This window comes from Pseudophryne corroboree, chromosome 2 (genome assembly GCF_028390025.1).
Source record: "Pseudophryne corroboree isolate aPseCor3 chromosome 2, aPseCor3.hap2, whole genome shotgun sequence".
Classification (NCBI taxonomy): domain Eukaryota; kingdom Metazoa; phylum Chordata; class Amphibia; order Anura; family Myobatrachidae; genus Pseudophryne; species Pseudophryne corroboree.
Window position 1 is genome coordinate 271,479,173 of NC_086445.1, and position 23,353 is coordinate 271,502,525.

The 23,353-nt window shown below is 45.2% G+C and overlaps 1 protein-coding gene across 1 annotated transcript in view; it reads left to right on the forward strand.

The window, feature by feature from the left end:
- RUBCNL (rubicon like autophagy enhancer) overlaps positions 1-23,353 on the forward strand; it is a 113,357-nt gene that overhangs the window by 51,470 nt on the left and 38,534 nt on the right. Inside the window, exons 2-6 of the mRNA XM_063952811.1 lie at positions 15,143-15,241; positions 16,140-16,245; positions 16,780-17,439; positions 22,129-22,214; positions 23,144-23,333. Of these exons, the coding sequence (XP_063808881.1) occupies positions 15,170-15,241; positions 16,140-16,245; positions 16,780-17,439; positions 22,129-22,214; positions 23,144-23,333 (1,114 nt within the window). The 5' untranslated portion in view covers positions 15,143-15,169. The remainder of the gene's footprint in view (positions 1-15,142; positions 15,242-16,139; positions 16,246-16,779; positions 17,440-22,128; positions 22,215-23,143; positions 23,334-23,353) is intronic.

Sequence of the window (23,353 nt, forward strand, 5' to 3'; positions counted from 1 at the left end):
ATTTGTAGTACAATTCAGCTTGCACATTCTGTGGCAGGCCTGCCACAGCCAAAATCTGTAAATGCCCATTCCACAAGGAAGGTGGGCTCATCTTGGGCGGCTGCCCGAGGGGTCTCGGCTTTACAACTTTGCCGAGCAGCTACTTGGTCAGGGGCAAACACGTTTGCTAAATTCTACAAATTTGATACCCTGGCTGAGGAGGACCTGGAGTTCTCTCATTCGGTGCTGCAGAGTCATCCGCACTCTCCCGCCCGTTTGGGAGCTTTGGTATAATCCCCATGGTCCTGACGGAGTCCCCAGCATCCACTAGGACGTTAGAGAAAATAAGATTTTACTTACCGATAAATCTATTTCTCATAGTCCGTAGTGGATGCTGGGCGCCCATCCCAAGTGCGGATTGTCTGCATTACTTGTACATAGTTATTGTTACAAAAAAATCGGGTTATTATTGTTGTGAGCCATCTTTTTTAGAGGCTACTTCATTGTTATCATACTGTTAACTGGGTTCAAATCACAAGTTGTACGGTGTGATTGGTGTGGCTGGTATGAGTCTTACCCGGGATTCAAGATCCTTCCTTATTGTGTACGCTCGTCCGGGCACAGTACCTAACTGAGGCTTGGAGGAGGGTCATAGGGGGAGGAGCCAGTACACACCATGTGATCCTAAAAGCTTGCTTTTGTGCCCTGTCTCCTGCGGAGCTGCTATTCCCCATGGTCCTGACGGAGTCCCCAGCATCCACTACGGACTATGAGAAATAGATTTATCGGTAAGTAAAATCTTATTTTTTTCTCTCCATTTTAAGCAACAGATTACCTTAGCCAGTATAAAAAAGCAGGAAAACCATGCGCTATTGAAGGGGCGGGGCTTCACTATGAGAGGATCCAGCAGCTCACCAGCTCCATTTTCCCTTTGCAGTGGACACAGACGCTGACTGACAGGGATGCGCTGCTCCTCCAGTGTAACTCCAGATTACCTCAGCGGTACCAGGGGGTCATAGCAGGGGGGGAGCGATTATTAGTGTACTAAGTCCCCTATCAGCGTACTTAGTCTGCGACACGGCTAAGCTTGGCATTAGCGATAAGGGTGCGGTGGGGGCTGGCTCCAAATAACTCTGTGTCTCCCTGAAGGGCTCTTTGTGAGTTAATTGTGCGTGCTGTCACATTTACATTACGTCAGGCAAAGAGTGTGTTTCTTGTACAGCCAAGTGTTCCTCTTCACCAGGGGGCTCACTGCTGGGTACTCAGGGCAGTGCACCTTCCCAGAATAGCGGGCTGAACCAGAATGGTTTAATTCCATTTAGGGAATGATCTCAAATATTTCTACAAAACTATCCCGCAATGAGAAAGAGACGCAATACTTAAGAGAGACTGTGGATGAGTTTATAAATAGAGTCTCAGTCCCCAAACCAGCGTCCCAATCCCCTCCCGTTTGTCCGCAAAAACGATCTCTGGTCCATATCCTGCAGTTTGACTCATGACGCTGACGGGTCAGACATGGAGGAGGGTTAGGTGGATTGGAGGGGGGGAATTATGCTACTCTGTCACAGGGAATAACCTCTGTAAGAGCTTCTATCGGAGATGTTCTGCAGATTCCTGATAAGGTGTCAGAAGAGTGTAAGGAATCTTATTTTAATGTAAAAAAAGAAGTCCTCTGTCACTTTTCCTGCATCAAAGGAATTGAATACCCTGTTTGAAGAACCGTGGGTTAATCCTGATAAGAAATTTCAAATCCCTAAAAGGTTGCTCTTATCTTTTTAATGGGGAAAATCCACCGATGGTGGACGCATCAGTCTCTAGGCTGTCAAGAAAAATTGTATTGCTTGTCCCTGGTGCAGCCTCCCTAAAAGATACAGCTGATCGTAAAATTGAGACTACACTCAAGTCATTGTACACAGCTGCTGAGGTTGCCCAGAGACCCACTATTGCATGTGCGGGGTTCACAAAAGCCATTGCTATATGGTCAGGTAATCTAATTGAGGAGTTAGATTCCTTGTCTAGGGGGGATGTTGTTTTACTCCTGCAGCTTATACAGGACTCTGCAAACTTTATGGTGGAAGCCATAAAAGAGATTGGTTTGCTTACTGCTATGGCTGTGTCAGCCCGCAGGGGCTTGTGGCTACGCCAGTGGACTTCTGATGCAAACCCCAGGAAATGCGTGGAAGGCCTACCATTCACAGGAGAGGCCTTGTTTGGAGACGAACTAGACAAATAGATCTCCAAAGCTACTGCGGATAAGTCTACGTATCTTCCTTCCGCAGCTCCCCCAGCCAGGAAAGCTTATTTCAGCTTCAAATTTACAGTCCTTTCAGACAGCCAAGATTTAAGGGAAAATCCAGAGGTGCTTCTACGGCCTCCAGAGGCGCAAGAGGTAAAAAACACAAACCAGCGACTGCAGGTGTTCAGGAACAGAGCTCAGGCTCTGCTTCCTCAAAGCCTTCAGCATGACGGTGTACCGCGAGGCCTGGAGGTCTGTCAGGCGGGAACCCGACTACAATTCTTCAGACACATCTGATCAAGTTCGTGCCGGGATCCCTGGGTAATAGATATTATTTCCCAGGGCTACAGACTGAGTTCCAAGAGCTCCCACCTTTATAGATTCTTCAAATCGGGCTTACCAGCTTCACAAGAGGCAAGTATAACTTTACAGCAGGTCATCCAAAAACTAGTACAGACTCAAGTCATTGTTCCAGTTTCAACTCATCTACACAACAAGGGGTACTATTCCAACTTGTTTGTAGTACCGAAACTGGACGGTTCGGTACGACCAATTCTGAACCTCAAGTCCTTGAACCCGTTCTTAAGAGTGTTCAAGATTGTGTCTCTGAGAGGGGTGATCTCTGGTCTGGAGGAAGGGGCATTCCTAGTGTCTCTGGATATCAAGGATACGTACCTTCACATTCCAATCTGGCCGCCTCACCAGGCTTATCTACGGTTTGCACTACAGGACTGTCACTAACAGTTCCAGGCCCTGACATTTGGTCTCTACACGGCACCGAGGGTGTTCACCAAAGTGATGGCAGAGATGATGTTTATACTCCGCAAGCAGGGACTAAACATAATTCTGTACCTGGATGATCTTCTGATAAAGGCACCGTCCAGGAAGAGGTTGCTGGACAGAATTGGCCTCATCCAAACGTCTCCAGGATCACGGGTGGATTCTAAACCTTTTGTAATCTCACCTAGAACCGTGTTGGAGGCTCCCATTCCTGGGAATGATACTGGACACGGAGTCGCAGAAAGTGTTCCTTCCATTGGAAAAGGCATTGGTAATCCAGTCGATGGTTCGGGATGTCCTGAAGCCAACCCGGATATCTGTGTATCTATGCATTCGCCTTCTGGGGAAAATGGTGGCCGCTTACGAGGCGCTTCAATAATGAAGGTTTCACGCAAGACCCTTCCAGCTCGATCTGTTGGACAAATGGTCCAGATCGCATCTTCACATGCACCAGAGGATTCTTCTGTCGCCAAAAGCCAGAATCTCCCTTCTGTGGTGGCTACAGACCTCTCACCTCGTCGAGGGTCGGAGGTTCGGAATTCAGGACTGGATCCTGTTAACCACAGACGCAAGCCTCCGAGGTTGGGGAGCAGTCACCCAGGGGGTGCAGTTTCAAGGAAGATGGTCAAGTCAGGAAGTCGTCCTTACAATTAACATTCTGGAACTCAGGGCCATATCGAACGCCCTTCTGCAGGCCTCTTATTTTCTTCAGGATCGGCCCATTCAAGTCCAGTCGGACAATGTGACGGCAGTGACGTACATAAACCGATAGGGCGGAACGAAAAGCAGAGCAGCAATGTCAGAGGGCAGAAAAAAACGCAGTTTTCATTCCGGGAGTAAACAACTGGGAAGAAGACTTCCTCAGCAGACACGACCTGCACTCGGGGGAATGGGGCCTTCACCCGGAAGTGTTCAGGTGCTCGACACGTCGGTGGGGATATCCACTAATCGACATGATGGCCTCTCATCTCAACAAGAAGCTCAAGCGGTATTGTTCCAGGTCGAGAGACCCGCAAGCAGTGGCGGTAGACGCTCTGACAGCTCCGTGGGTCTTCCAGCTTGTGTATGCGTTTCCTCCACATCCTCTGATCCCAAGAATTCTCAAAAGAATAAAAAGGGAAAAGGTTCAAGCAATACTCCATTGCTCTAGACTGGCCAGGAAGGGCCTGGTACGTGGACCTTCTAGAGATGCTCCTCGAGGAACCGTGGCCTCTACCTCTTTGCGAGAATCTTCTGCAACAGGGCCCGTTCGTCTATCAGGACTTACCGCGGCTATGTTTGGCGGCATGGAAGTTGAACGACTGATTCTACCTAGAAGAGGTAATAGTTATCTTGACTATGATCCAAGCCAGGAAGGGAGTAAAGTCTAAACATTACCACCGTATTTGGAAGAAATATGTCTCTTGGTGTGAGAGCAGAACTTATTCTGCGGTGGAATTTCACCTGGGACGTTTCTTGCTTTTTCTGCAGGCAGGTGTGGATGTGGGCCTACGTCTGGGCTCCATAAAAGTCCAGATTTCGGCCTTGTCCATTTTCTTTCAAAAACAATTGGCTTCTCTCCCTGAAGTCCAGATGTTTTTTGAAAGGTGTTCTGTGCATCCAACCTCGCTTTATGCCTCCCACGGCACCTTGGGATCTCAATTTGGTGCTGCAGTTCCTCCAATCGGACTGGTTTGAACCATAACAGGAGATGGATGTAAAATATCTTATGTGGAAGACCGTCACACTGTTGGCCTTGGCTTCAGCAAGACATGTGTAGGAGCTGGGGGCATTGTCTCACAAAAGTCCCTATTTAATTTTCCATGAGGACAGAGGTGAACTCAGAACTCAATAATTTAGAACAAGGGAGCACAAAAGAAAGATTCTTTTGCGCGCCCTTGTTCTAAATTATTGTGCATCTGTAACTAGTAGAACTATTTCAGACTACTTTGTGGGAGCTGCATGTTTTTATTATTGCATTTATTATTATAATTATTACACAGCCTTGTGGAAAATTGTTTTGCATCCCGAAATTGATCCTGCGCGTATATATACCAGTGGATCGGTGATTTGTGCTCCGCCTGTGTATACATGTGCATGGTCAAAAAATATATTTGAACTCAGAACTTCCGAAAGTGGTGTCTGCATTTCACATCAACCAACCTATTGTGCTTCCGGTTATCATCGACACTTCCACTACTTCAAAGTCTTCGGATGTTGTGAGTGCTTTGAAGGTATACTTAAAGAGGACAGCTCATCACAGAAAATCCGACTCGCTGTTAATCCTATATGATCCCAATTAAATTAGGTGTCCTGCTTCAAAGCAGACAATTGCACACTGGATCAAGCTCACTATCCAGCATGCTTATTCCACGGCAGGCTTGCCGGTTCCAAAATCTGTACAGGCCCACTATACTAGGTCGGTGGGTTCTTCCTGGGGGGCTGCCCGGGGTGTCTCGGCTTTACAGCTCAACCGAGCAGCTACTTGGTCAGGTTCGAATACGTTTGCTAAGTTCTACAAGTTCGATACTTTGACCAAACTGAAGGTCCTCAGAGGCCAATCAGTTCTGCAGGAACCTCAGCACTCTCCCACCCGGTTTGGGAGCTTTGGTACATCCCCATGGTACTAAATGGAACCCCAATATCCTCTAGGTAAATCCTTTTCTCGTAGTCTGTAGAGGATACTGGGTGCCCGGTGCTTCGTTCTTCCTGCACTGTTACTTGGTTCAGTATTGTTTGGTTCAGCTCTTGCTGATCCTGTTTCAAGTCTGGTTAGCATGGCTTTCCTCTCGTCTGTGTGTGCTTGTTCGAAATCTCACCACTATCTTTATTTCTCTGACGTCCTAGTGGATGCTGGGGACTCCGAAAGGACCATGGGGAACAGCGGCTCCGCAGGAGACTGGGCACAAAAGTAAAAGCTTTAGGACTACCTGGTGTGCACTGGCTCCTCCCCCCACGACCCTCCTCCAAGCCTCAGCCAGTTAGATTTTTGTGCCCGAACGAGAAGGGTGCTCACTAGGTGGCTCTCCTGAGCTGCTTAGTAAAAAAGTTTAAGTATAGGTTTTTTATTTTCAGTGAATCCTGCTGGCAACAGGTTCACTGCACCGAGGGACTAAGGGGAGAAGAAGCGAACTCACCTGCGTGCAGAGTGGATTGGGCTTCTTAGGCTACTGGACATTAGCTCCAGAGGGACGATCACAGGCCCAGCCATGGATGGGTCCCAGAGCCGCGCCGCCGGCCCCCTTACAGAGCCAGAAGACTGAAGAGGTCCGGAAAATCGGCGGCAGAAGACGTCCTGTCTTCAATAAGGTAGCGCACAGCACCGCAGCTGTGCGCCATTGCTCTCAGCACACTTCACACTCCGGTCACTGAGGGTGCAGGGCGCTGGGGGGGGGCGCCCTGAGACGCAATAAAAACACCTTTTATATGGCAAAAAATACATCACATATAGCTCCTGGGCTATATGGATGCATTTAACCCCTGCCAATTTTTCCTTAAAAAAGCGGGAGAAAGGCCGCCGAGAAGGGGGCGGAGCCTATCTCCTCAGCACACTGGCGCCATTTTTCCTCACAGCTCCGTTGGAGGGAAGCTCCCTGACTCTCCCCTGCAGTCCTGCACTACAGAAACAGGGTAAAACAAGAGAGGGGGGCACTAATTTGGCAGATAAATCTATACAGCAGCTATATAAGGGAAAAACACTTATATAAGGTTATCCCTGTATGTATATATATATATATATATATATATATAGCGCTCTGGTGTGTGCTGGCAAACTCTCCCTCTGTCTCCCCAAAGGGCTAGTGGGGTCCTGTCCTCTATCAGAGCATTCCCTGTGTGTGTGCTGTGTGTCGGTACGTTGTGTCGACATGTATGAGGAGGAAAATGGTATGGAGGCGGAGCAATTGCCTGTAATAGGGATGTCACCCCCTAGGGAGTAGACACCTGACTGGATGGTCTTATGGAAGGAATTACGTGATAGTGTCAGCACTTTACAAAAGACTGTTGACGACATGAGACAGCCGGCAAATCAGTTATTACCTGTACAGGCGTCTCAAACACCGTCAGGGGCTCTAAAGCGCCCGTTACCTCAGATGGTCGACACAGACCCAGACACGGACACTGACTCCAGTGTCGACGGTGATGAAACAAACGTATTTTCCAGTAGGGCCACACGTTACATGATCACGGCAATGAAGGAGGTTTTGAACATTTCTGATACTACAAGTACCACAAAAAAGGGTATTATGTGGGGTGTGAAAAAACTACCCGTAGTTTTTCCTGAATCAGATGAATTAAATGAGGTGTGTGATGAAGCGTGGGTTTCCCCCGATAAAAAACTGCTAATTTCTAAAAAATTATTGGCATTATACCCTTTCCCGCCAGAGGTTAGGGCGCGTTGGGAAACACCCCCTAGGGTAGATAAGGCGCTCACACGCTTATCAAAACAAGTGGCGTTACAGTCTCCTGATACGGCCGCCCTCAAGGAACCAGCTGATAGGAAGCTGGAAAATATCCTAAAAAGTATATACACACATACTGGTATTATACTGCGACCAGCAATCGCCTCAGCCTGGATGTGCAGTGCTGGGGTGGCTTGGTCAGATTCCCTGACTGAAAATATTGATACCCTGGACAGGGACAGTATTTTATTGACTATAGAGCATTTAAAGGATGCATTTCTATATATGCGAGATGCACAGAGGGATATTTGCACCCTGGCATCAAGAGTAAGTGCGCTGTCCATTTCTGCCAGAAGAGGGTTATGGACGCGACAGCGGTCAGGTGATGCGGATTCCAAACGGCATATGGAAGTATTGCCGTATAAAGGGGAGGAGTTATTTGGGGTCGGTCTATCGGACCTGGTGGCCACGGCAACGGCTGGGAAATCCACCTTTTTACCCCAGGTCACCTCTCAGCAGAAAAAGACACCGTCTTTTCAGGCTCAGTCCTTTCGTCCCCATAAGGGCAAGCGGGCAAAAGGCCACTCGTATCTGCCCCGGGGCAGAGGAAGGGGAAAAAGACTGCAGCAGACAGCCTCTTCCCAGGAACAGAAGCCCTCCCCCGCTTCTGCCAAGTCCTCAGCATGACGCTGGGGCCTTACAAGCGGACTCAGGCACGGTGGGGGCCCGTCTCAAGAATTTCAGCGCGCAGTGGGCTCACTCGCAAGTGGACCCCTGGATCCTGCAGGTAGTATCTCAGGGGTACAAATTGGAATTCGAGACGTCTCCCCCTCGCCGGTTCCTGAAGTCTGCTTTACCAACGTCTCCCTCCGACAGGGAGGCGGTATTGGAAGCCATTCACAAGCTGTATTCCCAGCAGGTGATAATCAAGGTACCCCTCCTACAACAAGGAAAGGGGTATTATTCCACGCTGTTTGTGGTACCGAAGCCGGACGGCTCGGTGAGACCTATTTTAAATCTGAAATCCTTGAACACTTACATACAAAGGTTCAAATTCAAGATGGAGTCACTCAGAGCAGTGATAGCGAACCTGGAAGAAGGGGACTATATGGTGTCTCTGGACATCAAGGATGCTTACCTCCATGTCCCAATTTGCCCTTCTCACCAAGGGTACCTCAGGTTTGTGGTACAGAACTGTCACTATCAGTTTCAGACGCTGCCGTTTGGATTGTCCACGGCACCCCGGGTCTTTACCAAGGTAATGGCCGAAATGATGATTCTTCTTCGAAGAAAAGGCGTCTTAATTATCCCTTACTTGGACGATCTCCTGATAAGGGCAAGGTCCAGAGAACAGTTAGAGGTCGGAGTAGCACTATCTCAAGTAGTACTACGACAGCACGGGTGGATTCTAAATATTCCAAAATCGCAGCTGATTCCGACGACACGTCTGCTGTTCCTAGGGATGATTCTGGACACAGTCCAGAAAAAGGTGTTTCTCCCGGAGGAGAAAGCCAGGGAGTTATCCGACCTAGTCAGGAACCTCCTAAAACCAGGCCAAGTGTCAGTGCATCAATGCACAAGGGTCCTGGGAAAAATGGTGGCTTCTTACGAAGCGATTCCATTCGGCAGATTCCACGCAAGAACTTTTCAGTGGGATCTGCTGGACAAATGGTCCGGATCGCATCTTCAAATGCATCAGCGGATAACCCTGTATCCAAGGACAAGGGTGTCTCTCCTGTGGTGGTTACAGAGTGCTCATCTTCTAGAGGGCCGCAGATTCGGCATTCAGGACTGGGTCCTGGTGACCACGGATGCCAGCCTGAGAGGCTGGGGAGCAGTCACACAATTGAAGAAATTTCCAGGGCTTGTGGTCAAGCATGGAAACGTCACTTCACATAAATATCCTGGAACTAAGGGCCATTTACAATGCCCTAAGTCAGGCAAGGCCTCTGCTTCAGGGTCAGCCGGTGTTGATCCAGTCGGACAACATCACGGCAGTCGCCCACGTAAACAGACAGGGCGGCACAAGAAGCAGGAGGGCAATGACGGAAGTTGCAAGGATTCTTCGCAGGGCGGAAAATCATGTGATAGCACTGTCAGCAGTGTTCATTCCGGGAGTGGACAACTGGGAAGCAGACTTCCTCAGCAGACACGACCTCCACCCGGGGGAGTGGGGACTTCACCCAGAAGTCTTCCACATGATTGTGAACCGTTGGGAAAAACCAAAGGTGGACATGATGGCGTCCCGCCTCAACAAAAAACTGGACAGATATTGCGCCAGGTCAAGGGACCCTCAGGCAATAGCTGTGGACGCTCTGGTAACACCGTGGGTGTACCAGTCAGTGTATGTGTTCCCTCCTCTGCCTCTCATACCCAAGGTACTAAGAATCATAAGAAGGAGAGGAGTAAGGACTATACTCGTGGCTCCGGATTGGCCAAGAAGGACTTGGTACCCGGAACTTCAAGAGATGCTCACGGAAGACCCGTGGCCTCTACCTCTAAGAAAGGACCTGCTCCAGCAGGGACCCTGTCTGTTCCAAGACTTACCGCGGCTGCGTTTGACGGCATGGCGGTTGAACGCCGGATCCTGAAGGAAAAAGGCATTCCGGATGAAGTCATCCCTACCCTGATCAAAGCCAGGAAGGATGTAACTGTGCAACATTATCACCGTATTTGGCGTAAATATGTTGCGTGGTGTGAGGCCAGGAAGGCCCCTACAGAGGAATTTCAACTGGGTCGTTTCCTGCATTTCCTGCAAACAGGACTGTCTATGGGCCTAAAATTAGGGTCCATTAAGGTTCAAATTTCGGCCCTGTCGATATTCTTCCAAAAAGAACTAGCTTCAGTTCCTGATGTTTAGACGTTTGTCAAGGGGGTACTGCATATACAGCCTCCTTTTGTGCCTCCTGTGGCACCTTGGGATCTCAATGTAGTTTTGGGGTTCCTAAAATCACATTGTTTGAACCACTCACCACTGTGGACTTAAAATATCTCACATGGAAAGTGGTAATGCTGTTAGCCCTGGCTTCAGCCAGGCGTGTCTCAGAATTGGCGGCTTTATCCTATAAAAGCCCTTACCTAATTTTTCATACGGACAGGGCAGAATTGAGGACTCGTCCTCAATTTCTCCCTAAGGTCGTTTCAGCGTTTCACTTAAACCAGCCTATTGTGGTACCTGCGGCTACTAGGGACTTGGAGGATTCCAAGTTGCTGGACGTAGTCAGGGCCCTGAAAATATATGTTTCCATGACGGCTGGAGTCAGAAAATCTGACTCGCTGTTTATCCTGTATGCACCCAACAAGCTGGGTGCTCCTGCTTCTAAGCAGACTATTGCTCATTGGATTTGTAGTATAATTCAGCTTGCACATTCTGTGGCAGGCCTGCCACAGCCAAAATCTGTAAAAGCCCATTCCACACGGAAAGTGGGCTCATCTTGGGCGGCTGCCCGAGGGGTCTCGGCTTTACAACTTTGCCGAGCAGCTACTTGGTCAGGGGCAAACACGTTTGCTAAATTCTACAAATTTGATACCCTGGCTGAGGAGGACCTGGAGTTCTCTCATTCGGTGCTGCAGAGTCATCCGCACTCTCCCGCCCGTTTGGGAGCTTTGGTATAATCCCCATGGTCCTTTCGGAGTCCCCAGCATCCACTAAGACGTCAGAGAAAATAAGAATTTACTTACCGATAATTCTATTTCTCATAGTCCGTAGTGGATGCTGGGCGCCCATCCCAAGTGCGGATTGTCTGCAATACTTGTACATAGTTATTGTTACAAAAATCGGGTTATTATTGTTGTGAGCCATCTTTTCAGAGGCTCCTCTGTTATCATGCTGTTAACTGGGTTCAGATCACAAGTTGTACGGTGTGATTGGTGTGGCTGGTATGAGTCTTACCCGGGATTCAAAATCCTTCCTTATTGTGTACGCTCGTCCGGGCACAGTATCCTGGCTGAGGCTTGGAGGAGGGTCGTGGGGGGAGGAGCCAGTGCACACCAGGTAGTCCTAAAGCTTTTACTTTTGTGCCCAGTCTCCTGCGGAGCTGCTGTTCCCCATGGTCCTTTCGGAGTCCCCAGCATCCACTACGGACTATGAGAAATAGAATTATCGGTAAGTAAATTCTTATTTTATCTATCTATCTATCTATCCTTCTCTCAAAGTATGTCTGTCTCCTTGGGCACAATTTCCTAGACTGAATCTGGTAGGAGGGACATGGAGGAGCCAGCCCACACTATCAAATTCTTAAAGTGCACTTGGCTCCTAGTGGACCCATTTATACCCCATGATACTAAATGGAACCCCAGTATCCTCTACGGACTACGAGAAAAGGATTTACCGGTCGGTAATTAAAATCCTATTTTCCATTTCCTGCACAGTTTTTGAAAAAAAAAGTGTGTACTGCGACTTTTGAATCACCCTGTATTACTTATCATCCTATAAAATGGGTGTAGTACGGCTGACCGGCGGTCAGGAGACCACCGGTCAGCTTACCGACGCCGGGATACCGGCAGCATACCGACGCCGGGATCCCGGCGGGGAGGGTCGAGTGCAGCAAGCCCCTTGCGGGCTCGGTGTGCGACCTGCGGTCACCACTGGTTCTATTCCCACTCTGTGGGTGTCGTGGACACCCACGAGTGGGAATAGTCCCTGTTGGTCGGCATGCCGACCATTGGGATAGTGAGTGGTCGGGATGGTGGAGGAGGTCACGTGACTGTCGGTCTCCCGACCGCCGGTCACATGAATACCACCCTATAAAATAGGGACATTTCTCAAACAAAGGGTGGAATGTACGAAGGCCAGATTGTGGCCAAAACAAAGAAAATCCCTATTTTCTGAGTTTTGTCCGCATTCCCATATGTACCAAGTTTCGGAATGCAATACATTCCGGAGTTTGGACCTTTCTAGGTGCTTCTATCTATCTATCTATCTATCTGTTTATTTATTTATTTATTTATTTATTACCAGTTATTTATATAGCGCACACATATTCCGCAGCGCTTTACAGAGAATATTTGGCCATTCACATCAGTCCCTGCCCCAGTGGAGCTTACAATCTATATTTCCTATCACATGTACACACAGACACTTTCACACTAGGGTCAATTTTTGTTGTAAGCAAATTAACCAGTATATTTTTGGATTGTGGGAGAAAACCGGAGTACCTGGAGGAAACCCACGCAAGTACGGGGAGAATATACAAACTCCGCACAGTTAGAGCCATGGTGGGAATGTAATCCATGACCTCAGTGCTGTGAGGCAGTAATGCTAACCATTACACAATCCGTACTGCCGCATTTGCTTTTTCCCTGATAGGGATCTAGTAGTATTCCTCCCAGCACCCCCAGTGGCAACTGCATCTTTCGGCATATGCACAGCAGGACGGCCGGGTCCTAAACATGGAAGTGTAGTGATCGCGAAGGACAGCTCTTATCGGGAGAACAGTCCTTTGCAATGCTACCCGCAATTCTAGGTGCATACCGGTGTTAACGCCGGTAGGTACCCGATAAGCGGCGAGATGTATCGCCCGATGCGTAGGACATCTCATCCAAATTCTTTAAAAAGAACTCTACTGGAACCGGAGACCCATAATCTCTGCCTGGCTACTCGCTGGACTTTATCCACATCAGACTACACAGTGCTGTCATGGCTGTATGAGTTTATGGAACAGTACTTTGCCATTCAGGGGCACGTATTGTTATGCAGTTGGTGCCATCTTTTTCAGTTACCTCTCGCTTCAAAACATGATTGTGACCTACAGTACAATGGAGGGAACTCTATATGTTCAACTTAATAAACATTCTTTCCACTTGTTGGCTGCTGGCCGGAATTAATATGTAAATATGTATGTTAGATCTGGCTATATGAACAAGATGTATGTGTACAGGCAGGATGTCCGTATTACCCCTTTCACACCGCACAAATAACCCGGTATCGACCCGGCATATTGCCGGGTCGGCGTGCGGTGTGAAAGGGGCATTGACGAAATCTCAGGTCGCCTGACCCGGCAATTTAGCCTGGGAATAAAGCAGTGTTATACCCGGGTTGAATACTGGGTCAGTGGCTGCGTAAACTGGCTCCCGGGTCGATGCGTCCCGGGACCCGTTTACAAGATAGGGAGAGGTGGCGCAGAGATGAGCTCATCTCCCAGCGCCGCCTCTGCCCCCGCCCCCTGCTGCTATGGCAACCCACCCGGCTTATTGCCGGGTCAGGAAAGCCTGCAGTAGCTGCCAATGCCGGATCCCACCCGGGAAGGACCCGCTTCCAATTCCCGGGTGGGATCCGGCAGAGTCGGCCCTAACCAATATGATGCCCTAGGCTAGATTTTGGCTGGTACCCCCTAGCACCACCGCTAGTTCCACCTCTGATCCTGCACCCCATTCCCAGCACCTTCACCCCCCACCCATAGCAGTCCTTTTTTTTTCCCTACCCCCAGTAATTTAAATAAGAACAGTGTGCACATTCGGCGCACAGCCCAAAAATGTATGTGTTTTTGCTGGCAAGGGGCATGGCTGCACAATATTACCCCCAATTAAAATTATGCCTCACAGTAGTGCAACTTTATCACAATTTACCATACGATATTGTCCCTTATTCACATTACATCACACAGTAGTACCACTTTACCTTATATACCTTACTCCTCACAGTAGTGCCCCTCATTCACATAACCTCAAACTGAATTGCTCCTTATTCACATTACACCACACCATATTGCTCTTTATTCTCATTACACCACACCATATTGCTCCTTAGTCACATTACACCACACCATATTGCTCTTTATTCACATTAGGCCACACAGTATTGCCCTTTCTATACGTTACGCCAAACAGTAGAGCACCTTATACACATAATGCCACACATTGGTAATGCTTAATACACATAATACCACACAGTAATGTCCCTTACACATATGACACACATTATTAATGTCCTTATAAACATAATGTGCCTTACACATCATGCCAACCCTTATTAATGCCCTTATACACACAATTTCCCTTACACATATCCTGCACATTATTAGTGCCCTTATACACATAATGACACACATAGTGCCCCTTACACATATGTTACACATTATTAATGCCCTTATACACATAATTTCCCTTACACATATGCTGCACATTATTAGTGCCCTTATACACATAATGACACACATAGTGCCCCTTACACATATGTTACACATTATTAATGCCCTTATACACATAATGACACATATAGTTCCTGGCGTGAGTCAACTGGCAGCTCTGCTAACATCGGGTGCCTATTTTTTATGAAAATGCATCTTATTTGCATTGGTATGTGGCTAGGATGCACAAGCAGCTTATGCTGATTAAAAGGATATGCAGCATGCCTATATACTGTGTGCGACTGTGGCTGTATCTGCATACGAAATGCTACACACAGAATATAGGCATGCCGCATATCATTTTAATCAGCAGAAGCTGCTTGTGCCCCTAGGAATACCAGATGCCCTAGGCAATTGCCTAGTTTGCCTATGCTTAGGGCCGGCTCTGGGATCCGGCATTGGCAGTGTGAAAGGGGTATAAATGGTGCACTGATCAGTAAGTTTTATAATTGGTGAATGATCCGTGTGGAATGTTGGCTAGTTACAAAAATATATGGATAGTAGTATTGTCTTAAATATCTTTTTATATATGGAATAAATCGTGAATATACATTATGTGGGATTAAAACACTAACCCTATATATTGGTTTTTTTTTTTTTTTTAGATATAAAATTTATTTAGTTTTTGTATGTATACCTAGGTGACAACCACGTATGGATTACCAACCATGTCTGTACATGCCTTGGCATTGACTAGTTACACAAAGAAGAGAGTTCAAGATTGTGAAACTACGGTACAGGTAAGTGTCTCCTTTATATATAGTTTGTTCCAGATACTCTTTTGCTATAACCTTTGATATTTCTTTGTTTGATTTTCAAGTTGGTCTGTAACGCATCTGAAGGAAAGCATAAAGATCTACCCAAAATAAATTGGCAGAATGTAACATGTTTTATAGAAAATGTTGTTAATGTAAAATATTTCTCTTGCGTATCTACATAAATATTTGACCTTTGTACTTCTAGCATTGTATGCAAGGAAATGATCTTTTTACATGAACATACGTTAGTATATCTCTGCTTTATTGTTTTTTTGACAGATCTGCTTTAAATTTAGAATAAGTAGAAACCTAGAGGTGCATGCATACACATGCTGCGATTTTGACTAAGTGCCATTGTTAACTATGCGATTTCCCTTGAACTCCCTGGAGCCCAGAACCACCGATATTGAATATCTTTACTTGCGTTTTTGACTATATACAATTTTGACTATTCTAGAAGCTAGATTGTACAAAATATAGTCAGAATTGCCTGCACAGTCTATATATTCTTGCAATACCGACCCTGCGCGAGTGTGCATCGTATCGCAAGCTGTATACACGCAATGCGATATGTGCTAACTTTTTTCTTACGATTTTGACTATATAGTCAAAATCGTAAGCACACATCGCACCGTGTGTATGCACCTTTAAAGTTTGTTTGTGGATTTTGAATTTGCCTAATTTTTAGAAATTACTGTTATGAGTTCACCACCAATTTTAGGTTAAATTCAAATTATAAACCATACATTGTGTATGCTGTGCACACAAAATAAATCCTTAAATTCCCTTTGCTGATGTAAGATTCTATGAAGCCTGGCCTCCACAACTTCTCAGAACAACATTGTTTTCTGAATTGTAATTATTTCATTTTTTATTTTAGGTGGCAAATGACATTACTAAACGGTACCCTGAAAGGAAAATACTAAATGTTCCAGACTCTTCCTTGACCATTATGCCCAAAATTCCTATGATTCTATTTCCTGCAGGTACTTATGCCTTTATTCATTGTGTGTACCATTGTACAGGTTTGCAGAATGTTGTGAGTCAAAACCCTATAACACCTGTGTATTCAGCACACACTGTGGGGGATATCCAATTACTTGTGGTACACTACCGCAGGTAATAATATGGCATGGGACACTGACTGGTTGCTGCGGCTAATCTGGGATTTTGTTTCACCTGCCTTGTGCAGGCGAAACCAGATCCCTGTAAACAGCCTCAGAAATGGGACTGCTTCTCGCTGTACCTGTGTGTTTTCGGGAGGAAAGCTATGTTTCTTCTTTTTTTTTTTTTTTACGAGCGATCCTAATTGGACAGCCCGTTTAAAAAACAAAACATTGAGGAAACATCGGAAACAAAGTGTGAAAAACATGATGTTTTATTTCCTCTAATAGGATACCACCCTGAATAGAAAAATGTTGGGTGTGAGGTTTATTTATTTTTATATTTCTTCTTTTGCGGCAAACTTATTATATTTAGGTATTGATTTGCTTTTATTGAAATAATGTCTTCTCTTGCAGATGAGGTACCAAGGCCAGCAGTTATCGGATTAGGAGGTAGCCATGGGTCATATGTGGATAGTGCTACAGCAATTAAGGAAATTCTGGCTTCTGTTTTAAAGATTCCAAGCAGTATAAAAGCCACATTGCCTGTGAATGAGGATCTGGAGGACAGTGATGTAGAGGATGACAGCAATGGTGGCAATAATGATTGTTCTGATGATCATAACTGTATTCAATTAATTCCCTGTGCACAAAATGACATCCATATTAATAGGCACAAAGCATCATGGGAGAACACCCAGTCAGAATCTCCTAAATCTTATACGGTGGACCCACTCCCATCCTCACCTAGGGTACCCATCACGAGCACACGAGGTGTAACGGAACTGGAATTATCACCTTGCATCAAATGCAGCAACTGTATAGAATTAACTTTTTCTGGATCCACGGTTTCACAATTGAACTTGCCTTTGAGCTCACAAAAGGAAAATAGACTATTTTCTACCCCCAATCTTCCAAGCCACACCCTTAATTTACATTTTAATCCAAACCCACGGGATCCCCCTTCAGGACAATTAATTATTCCCATAAGCGCATCTGTAGCGGATACTGAGCCTTGCTCTGTAGAAGATAGTAAGACTTTCCATCGGAGGTCACAGTCCTTTTCCGTTCTTGAAGGTATTTGACAATGCTGTCTGTCTTTTTTTTTTTTAAGTTTATTAATACAGTTTGTGTGTGTATGTACAGTACATATATATTTTTTTTTATTTTAGTGGCTTGCTTCATGTAACAATGAATGATGGCAGTAGATGAAGGCCAAGACAAACCAAAATCTTTTTGAGTTTATAACTACTTCAGTGAATTGTAACAAGTAGAAATTTTAGTGGTTCCGAAGGCCATACATTAGGTAATGGTATTGAAGGGAAAGTATGCCTTTTTGCAGATGATACAAAGATATGCAACAGGGTAGACACACAAGGAGGGGTAAAACAAATGATTGATGACCTAGCTAGACTTGAAAAATGGTCAAGAACATGGCAACTACAGTTTAAATCATGGGTCTTCAACCTGTGGCCCTCCAGCTGCTGTGAAACTACACATCCCAGCATGCCCTGCCACAGTTTTGCTATTAATGTATGCTAAAACTGAGGCAGGGCATGCTGGGATGTGTAGTTCCACAGCAGCTGGAGGGCCACAGGTTGAAGACCCATGGTTTAAATGCAAAATCATGCACTTGGGTCTCAAAAACCCAAAGGTTAAATATAGTATCAAGGGTACTATAATGGAAACTACTGAGGAGGAAAGGGATTTAGGAGTCACCATTTCAAGTGACTTAAAGGCAGGAAAGCAATGCAACAAAGAAATGAGAAAGGCAAGTCAGATGCTTGGTTGTATAGGAAGAGGAATCGGTAGCAGGAAAAGAGAAGTAATTATGCCACTGTATAGGTCATTGGTGCGGCCTCATCTGGAATACTGTGTCCAGTTCTGGAGACCATATCTCCAGAAGGATATAAATACATTAGAGAGTGTACAAAGAAGGGCAACTAAAATGGTGCATGGCCTACATCACAAAACTTACCCGGAAAGACTAAAAGATCTTAACATGTATAGTATGGAGGAGAGAAGGGAAAGGGGAGACATGATAGAAACTTTCAAATATACCAAAGGTTTTAACAAAGTTCAGGAGGGAAACATTCTTCAAAGGAAGAGAAGTATTAGAACTCAAGGACATACACTGAAACTGGAGGGAGGCAGGTTCAGGGGAAATTTAAGGAAAACTTACTTCACAGAAAGGGTAGTGGACAAGTGGAATAGCCTCCCATCAGAGGTGGTAGAGGCTAAGACTGTAGAGCAATTTAAACATGCATGGGATAGGCATATGAATATCCTTACAAAGAATTAAGGTTCAAAAAGGGTTGAGATTACCTAAAGGATAAAAAAAAAAGGGGCAGACTAGATGGGCCAAGTGGTTCTTATCTGCCGTCAAATTCTATGTTTCTATGTTGCTGTACTGTACGATATATCGGTCTGACCTGGATTGGAATAATATATAGTGGAGTGTGTACACGCGATTGTGAGCTCCCGGCCCTCGCCAGCGGGCACGTTCCATTCGATGTCCTGCATGTTAGATGGGCTGACAGTGGCATGCAGCGGGTAATGGTATACTGCAAGGTCATACACTGAATTGTGTACAGCTGCACAATATATTGTTCCGTCCGTTCTCGGGTCAGCTGTGACACACATCATCCGGATGTGTACCCATCCTAAGTATTTTATCTATATCTTGTTTCAAAATGATATCAAAAGGTACAGTATTCTGTATTGGTTTCAGTTTTTGTGTTTATATTTGTCTTTCATTCATGTAACCTGTAGAGTGGGTAGTTTTGAGAATGAATCACTCAAAGACATTGCAATCAGCTCTAAATAAGGCCCTTTAAGATTATCTGTCCAATGTTTCTGGTTGGAACAAAAATATGGTAATGTATGGGAGCAAAGGTCAATTGAGCATTTTTTGATCCTTTTTCTGGATTTTGAGAGTAAATGGTTGATTGTCATTGCTCTCATACATTACCATTTTTTCGCTCCAACCAAAAAGATTGGACAGATTATAGTGCAGAGGTTCTCTAACGCGGTCCTCAAGGCATCCCAGTGGTCCAGGTTTTAGGTATATCCATGGTTCAGCATAGATGGTTAAATCAAATTGAATTGAGGTGCTAATGTCACCTGTGGCCAAGCATGGATAAAACTTAAAGCCTGGATTGTTGGGGTGCCTTTAGGACCGTGCTTGAGAACCTCTGTTATAGGGTGTATCCAGCATTACATCTGCTATACTCTCTGATCCATTCTCTGCAAATTCTCTGTCTCTCTTGCTCTCTGTTCAGACAACAGATCATTTGTATTTAGTTTGTTCCATGAATGGGTGTGGTTCAGATGAGGTGCCATGAATACTTGTACAGGAAGCGCTGGTTTATTCTAGGGGAGGGTCATACAGGTTTTCTGTGTCTGGTTATTACAGTCGCCTTTTCTTATGTTACCCTATTTTAATGGTTGCTGCTATTCATAAGTTGAGAGCATGCTGGATGTTCTCATAGTTAAGACTAAAATGGCCAGAAATTTTATATTGGCGCACTTAGAGACATCAGTCGTTACTAATCTTAAATGGTGTTTTAACCAATGTGTCATGTGTTAGAAAAATGACAATTAGGAACTGATTGGCTGGAGCACCATTTAAGACTAGTAACAATTGATAACCAGAATATTACTCTCTGTTAAATCATTATTCATACAAATTTTCAATTTTCCAGTGTTAGGGAGCAAATGGTCAATTGTCATTTGCTCTAAAGGGGGGTACTCGCGGAGCGATTGCTGCTTAAAATCTAAGCAATCTGACTAGATTGCTTAGATTTTAAGCAGGATCGCTCTGTGTGTAGCCCCCACAGCGATAACGATGCGCAGCCCCGCACATCGCTATCGCTGGTGCTAGATTGGCTTGCAGTGCAGGCCAATCTAGCGAATCGCTCGTTTCACCCGCTGGGTGAAATGAGCGCTCCCCCCGCACGCTCAGCACACATCGCGCTGTGCTGAGCAGCTGGAGAGATGTGTGCTGAGCGGTTCGCTCAGCACACATCTCTCCCGCATCGGCTGGTGAGTACCGGCCTTAATACATCACCAGATTTTCATTCCAACCAGCTAGATCTGGCAGATGATTTGCAAGATATTTGTATAGTGCATTCCCAGCTCTAGAGGTGTGTTCAGTGCCACTCTATACTCCATATATAAAGCGCTGCAATTTGACTCTCTAAAAAGATCACTGTAACATCAATGTGCTGAACAATATGCTCTTAAATTGAAGTATTCTAGAAGTGCTCCTTATTCACTATGGGATCTAACAAATAGTTCTGCAGTTTCCCAGCAACAATTGTGTATGATCTCCTCTGAGCCAGGAAAGTGCATGTGGGACAGCACCCTTACAATCCGGATCATGCCATGTCCAGCGTGGAAGCAGTTCTGTTATATATTATTCTAGGAGAACCAATGCAGCCACATTAGTTTCAATCTGCTGTCTTCTTACACATGGCCTATAATGTAATGTTCTGTGCATGGTTTCTCTTGATTTCATTCTTTCTCTTTTGCTTTGGGCTTATTCAACACAATCCCTTCCCCACCACCCTTTTGTGGCAAGGAATCTCCAGGTGCTACAGTTGTTCTATTATTGTTTATATAATGCCACAATATTTCACAGTACTTAATATTGAATCACATGCATCAGATCCTGTCTGCTACTGGAGATTACAGTCTGAATCTTTAAATGTACAGTTAACCTATATGCAGCCAATTATCCTATATTGAACACCTAAATCAATTTGGCGTCACATTTGAATATATTAAATTTTTTTATGAACAAACTTTCTGAATATCTTCACCTGTCAAAGTGTGCGCTACATACATAATCTACCTAGTAAGACTAGTAGAGACTGTCATCGAGTACTCTTGCTACAAGCTGTGTAACCACCGCTTCTGGTTAGGTCTATAAAATACTCTTTTCTATACATGACTTTGTGTATGTGTGAATGTTGGTGTATAATAACCGAATCCTGATTTGGAACTTCCAGAAAGTAGAAATCTTCTGCTACCTCCAAACAAGAACATTGCATTATGTTGCACATTACGTTTACATGGCAAAATACGTTCAATGTTACACAGCAATTGGATGGCGCTTCATTTAAAAAAAAAAAAAAAAAGGAGATGCCAACCCTCTCAAATAAAATAAAAGTATAATTGTGGTGTTATAACTAAATCCTTTGGAATAAATTTACCAGGCAGCACTTCTCATAGCCGTAATGTTCAGCATTGGTCTTCAAGGGCCAATAATAAATATAAATCCTGGTGTTTTTAATACTATTGCCCCTTTTAACCCATGGACTGAAACTGTGGTAGCTTTGAGAAGCGCCGGTTAATAACTTCACAATTCAAACCTGCACTACTCACCCCAGTGCCACCTAGCGACTGTATCTCCACACTGAGCCACTCTTGCTTCTCTTGTCTCAGCTCTGCCCTTGTCCCAATAGATTGTAAACTCTCATGCGCAGGGCCATCCCTGCGATTTGTTGTCATGCTTGTTACATGTGTTCATATTTTGTTTATACCCCAGTGTTTATCCCCTCTGGCCATTGCTGTAGAGCACTGTGACACCTTATACATAGATGAAAGTTTACATAGAAAATTATGTTCAATATGCATATCGGTCATATATGAAGGACTAGTTATTTAGAACAGTGGGAACTTTCTCCGTAAAGACACCCCCTTCCCTTATTAATGCTTAAATGTTCCGTTTTTCTTATGATTGCTTTTCCTTTCAATGTACAGCAGCTGGGCAGTCTCTGGCTTCCAGCACAAAAACCAGGCATCACTCTGAAGAAAATCTCTTTGAACCATCTGTGAACTTGGAGAAGGTAAGAAACCTGTTGTCATGGAGGCTGGTATGGTAGCCTTTATTACTGGGTTAGCACTGCTTAAAGTATTTTGTACCTATGTATGTGCATACATAGACATAAGGGAAGGTTATTTTGCTTGGTTTTTAGTGTCGGCTGGATGAGATGCAGTTAATTTGCCGGCTGTCGGGATCCTGGCGTTCAGAATCCCGACACCGGAATCCCGACAGCTGGGAATGGCGACAGCCAGGTTCCTGGCGCACAGGGGCTATTCCCACTCGTGGGTGTCCACAACACCCATAGAGTGGGAATAGCGCATGTGGCGAACACTGCCAGCATACTGATGGCCAGAATGCCGTCGGCTGTATACTGATGACCGGCATCCTGGCCGCCAGGAAATCATACTGAACCTGGCTGGATGCGTGGTGCCTATATTACTGAGCAGTAGTGTCAAACAGACCTTTTGACAGCATTAATTGTCTTCAGATACTAATATCTCCCATTTGTTGGCAAAGGACTTGTAGTTCAGTGTATTGACACAGAGCAGTTTGAACTACTAGAACTTTTCTAGTAGGAAAAGGATTAGTGTCAAAGAGCCTGTCCTACAGTCACAAAGCATAAATCCTCATTTTACCAGCCCTAATGAAATGTAGCAATATGCAGTAGATGATGATAGTTGAAGAATATATACACCTGCAACCAGGTAAAAACAATTCTCTACTTTCACAGCTAGTCATTTTATACCGTGGCCATTGTCCAATTGCATGCAGTAATTTACCGCACGGCAGAAATGGGCACTATAAATATTTAGTTGTTTAACACTCAGCTGAAAAACTAATCAGAAGCTACTCATCATGCTAAGCGTACAGTAGGCTGTACAGTGCCAAACTCGCACCCTTTTTAGAGGTGGTTAGGTGACAAATTTGTTGCCGTTTTTGTATTGTTTTTAGGAACATCGGCATTTCCTGGTAGCTGACATGTTCATATCTGTGGTTGAGAATATGAAAAGCAATTGGGAATATGAGCAGTGGAAAGCAGAAGAAGGGATACCGTGGATAAAAGATCCAGAGGAACCTTGCTTCTACCAGAGGAAAAAAAACAATTCAGAATCCGCGGCTTCTGTTGACAGCGGTTATGAGGGTAAATATTGGTTTGCACCA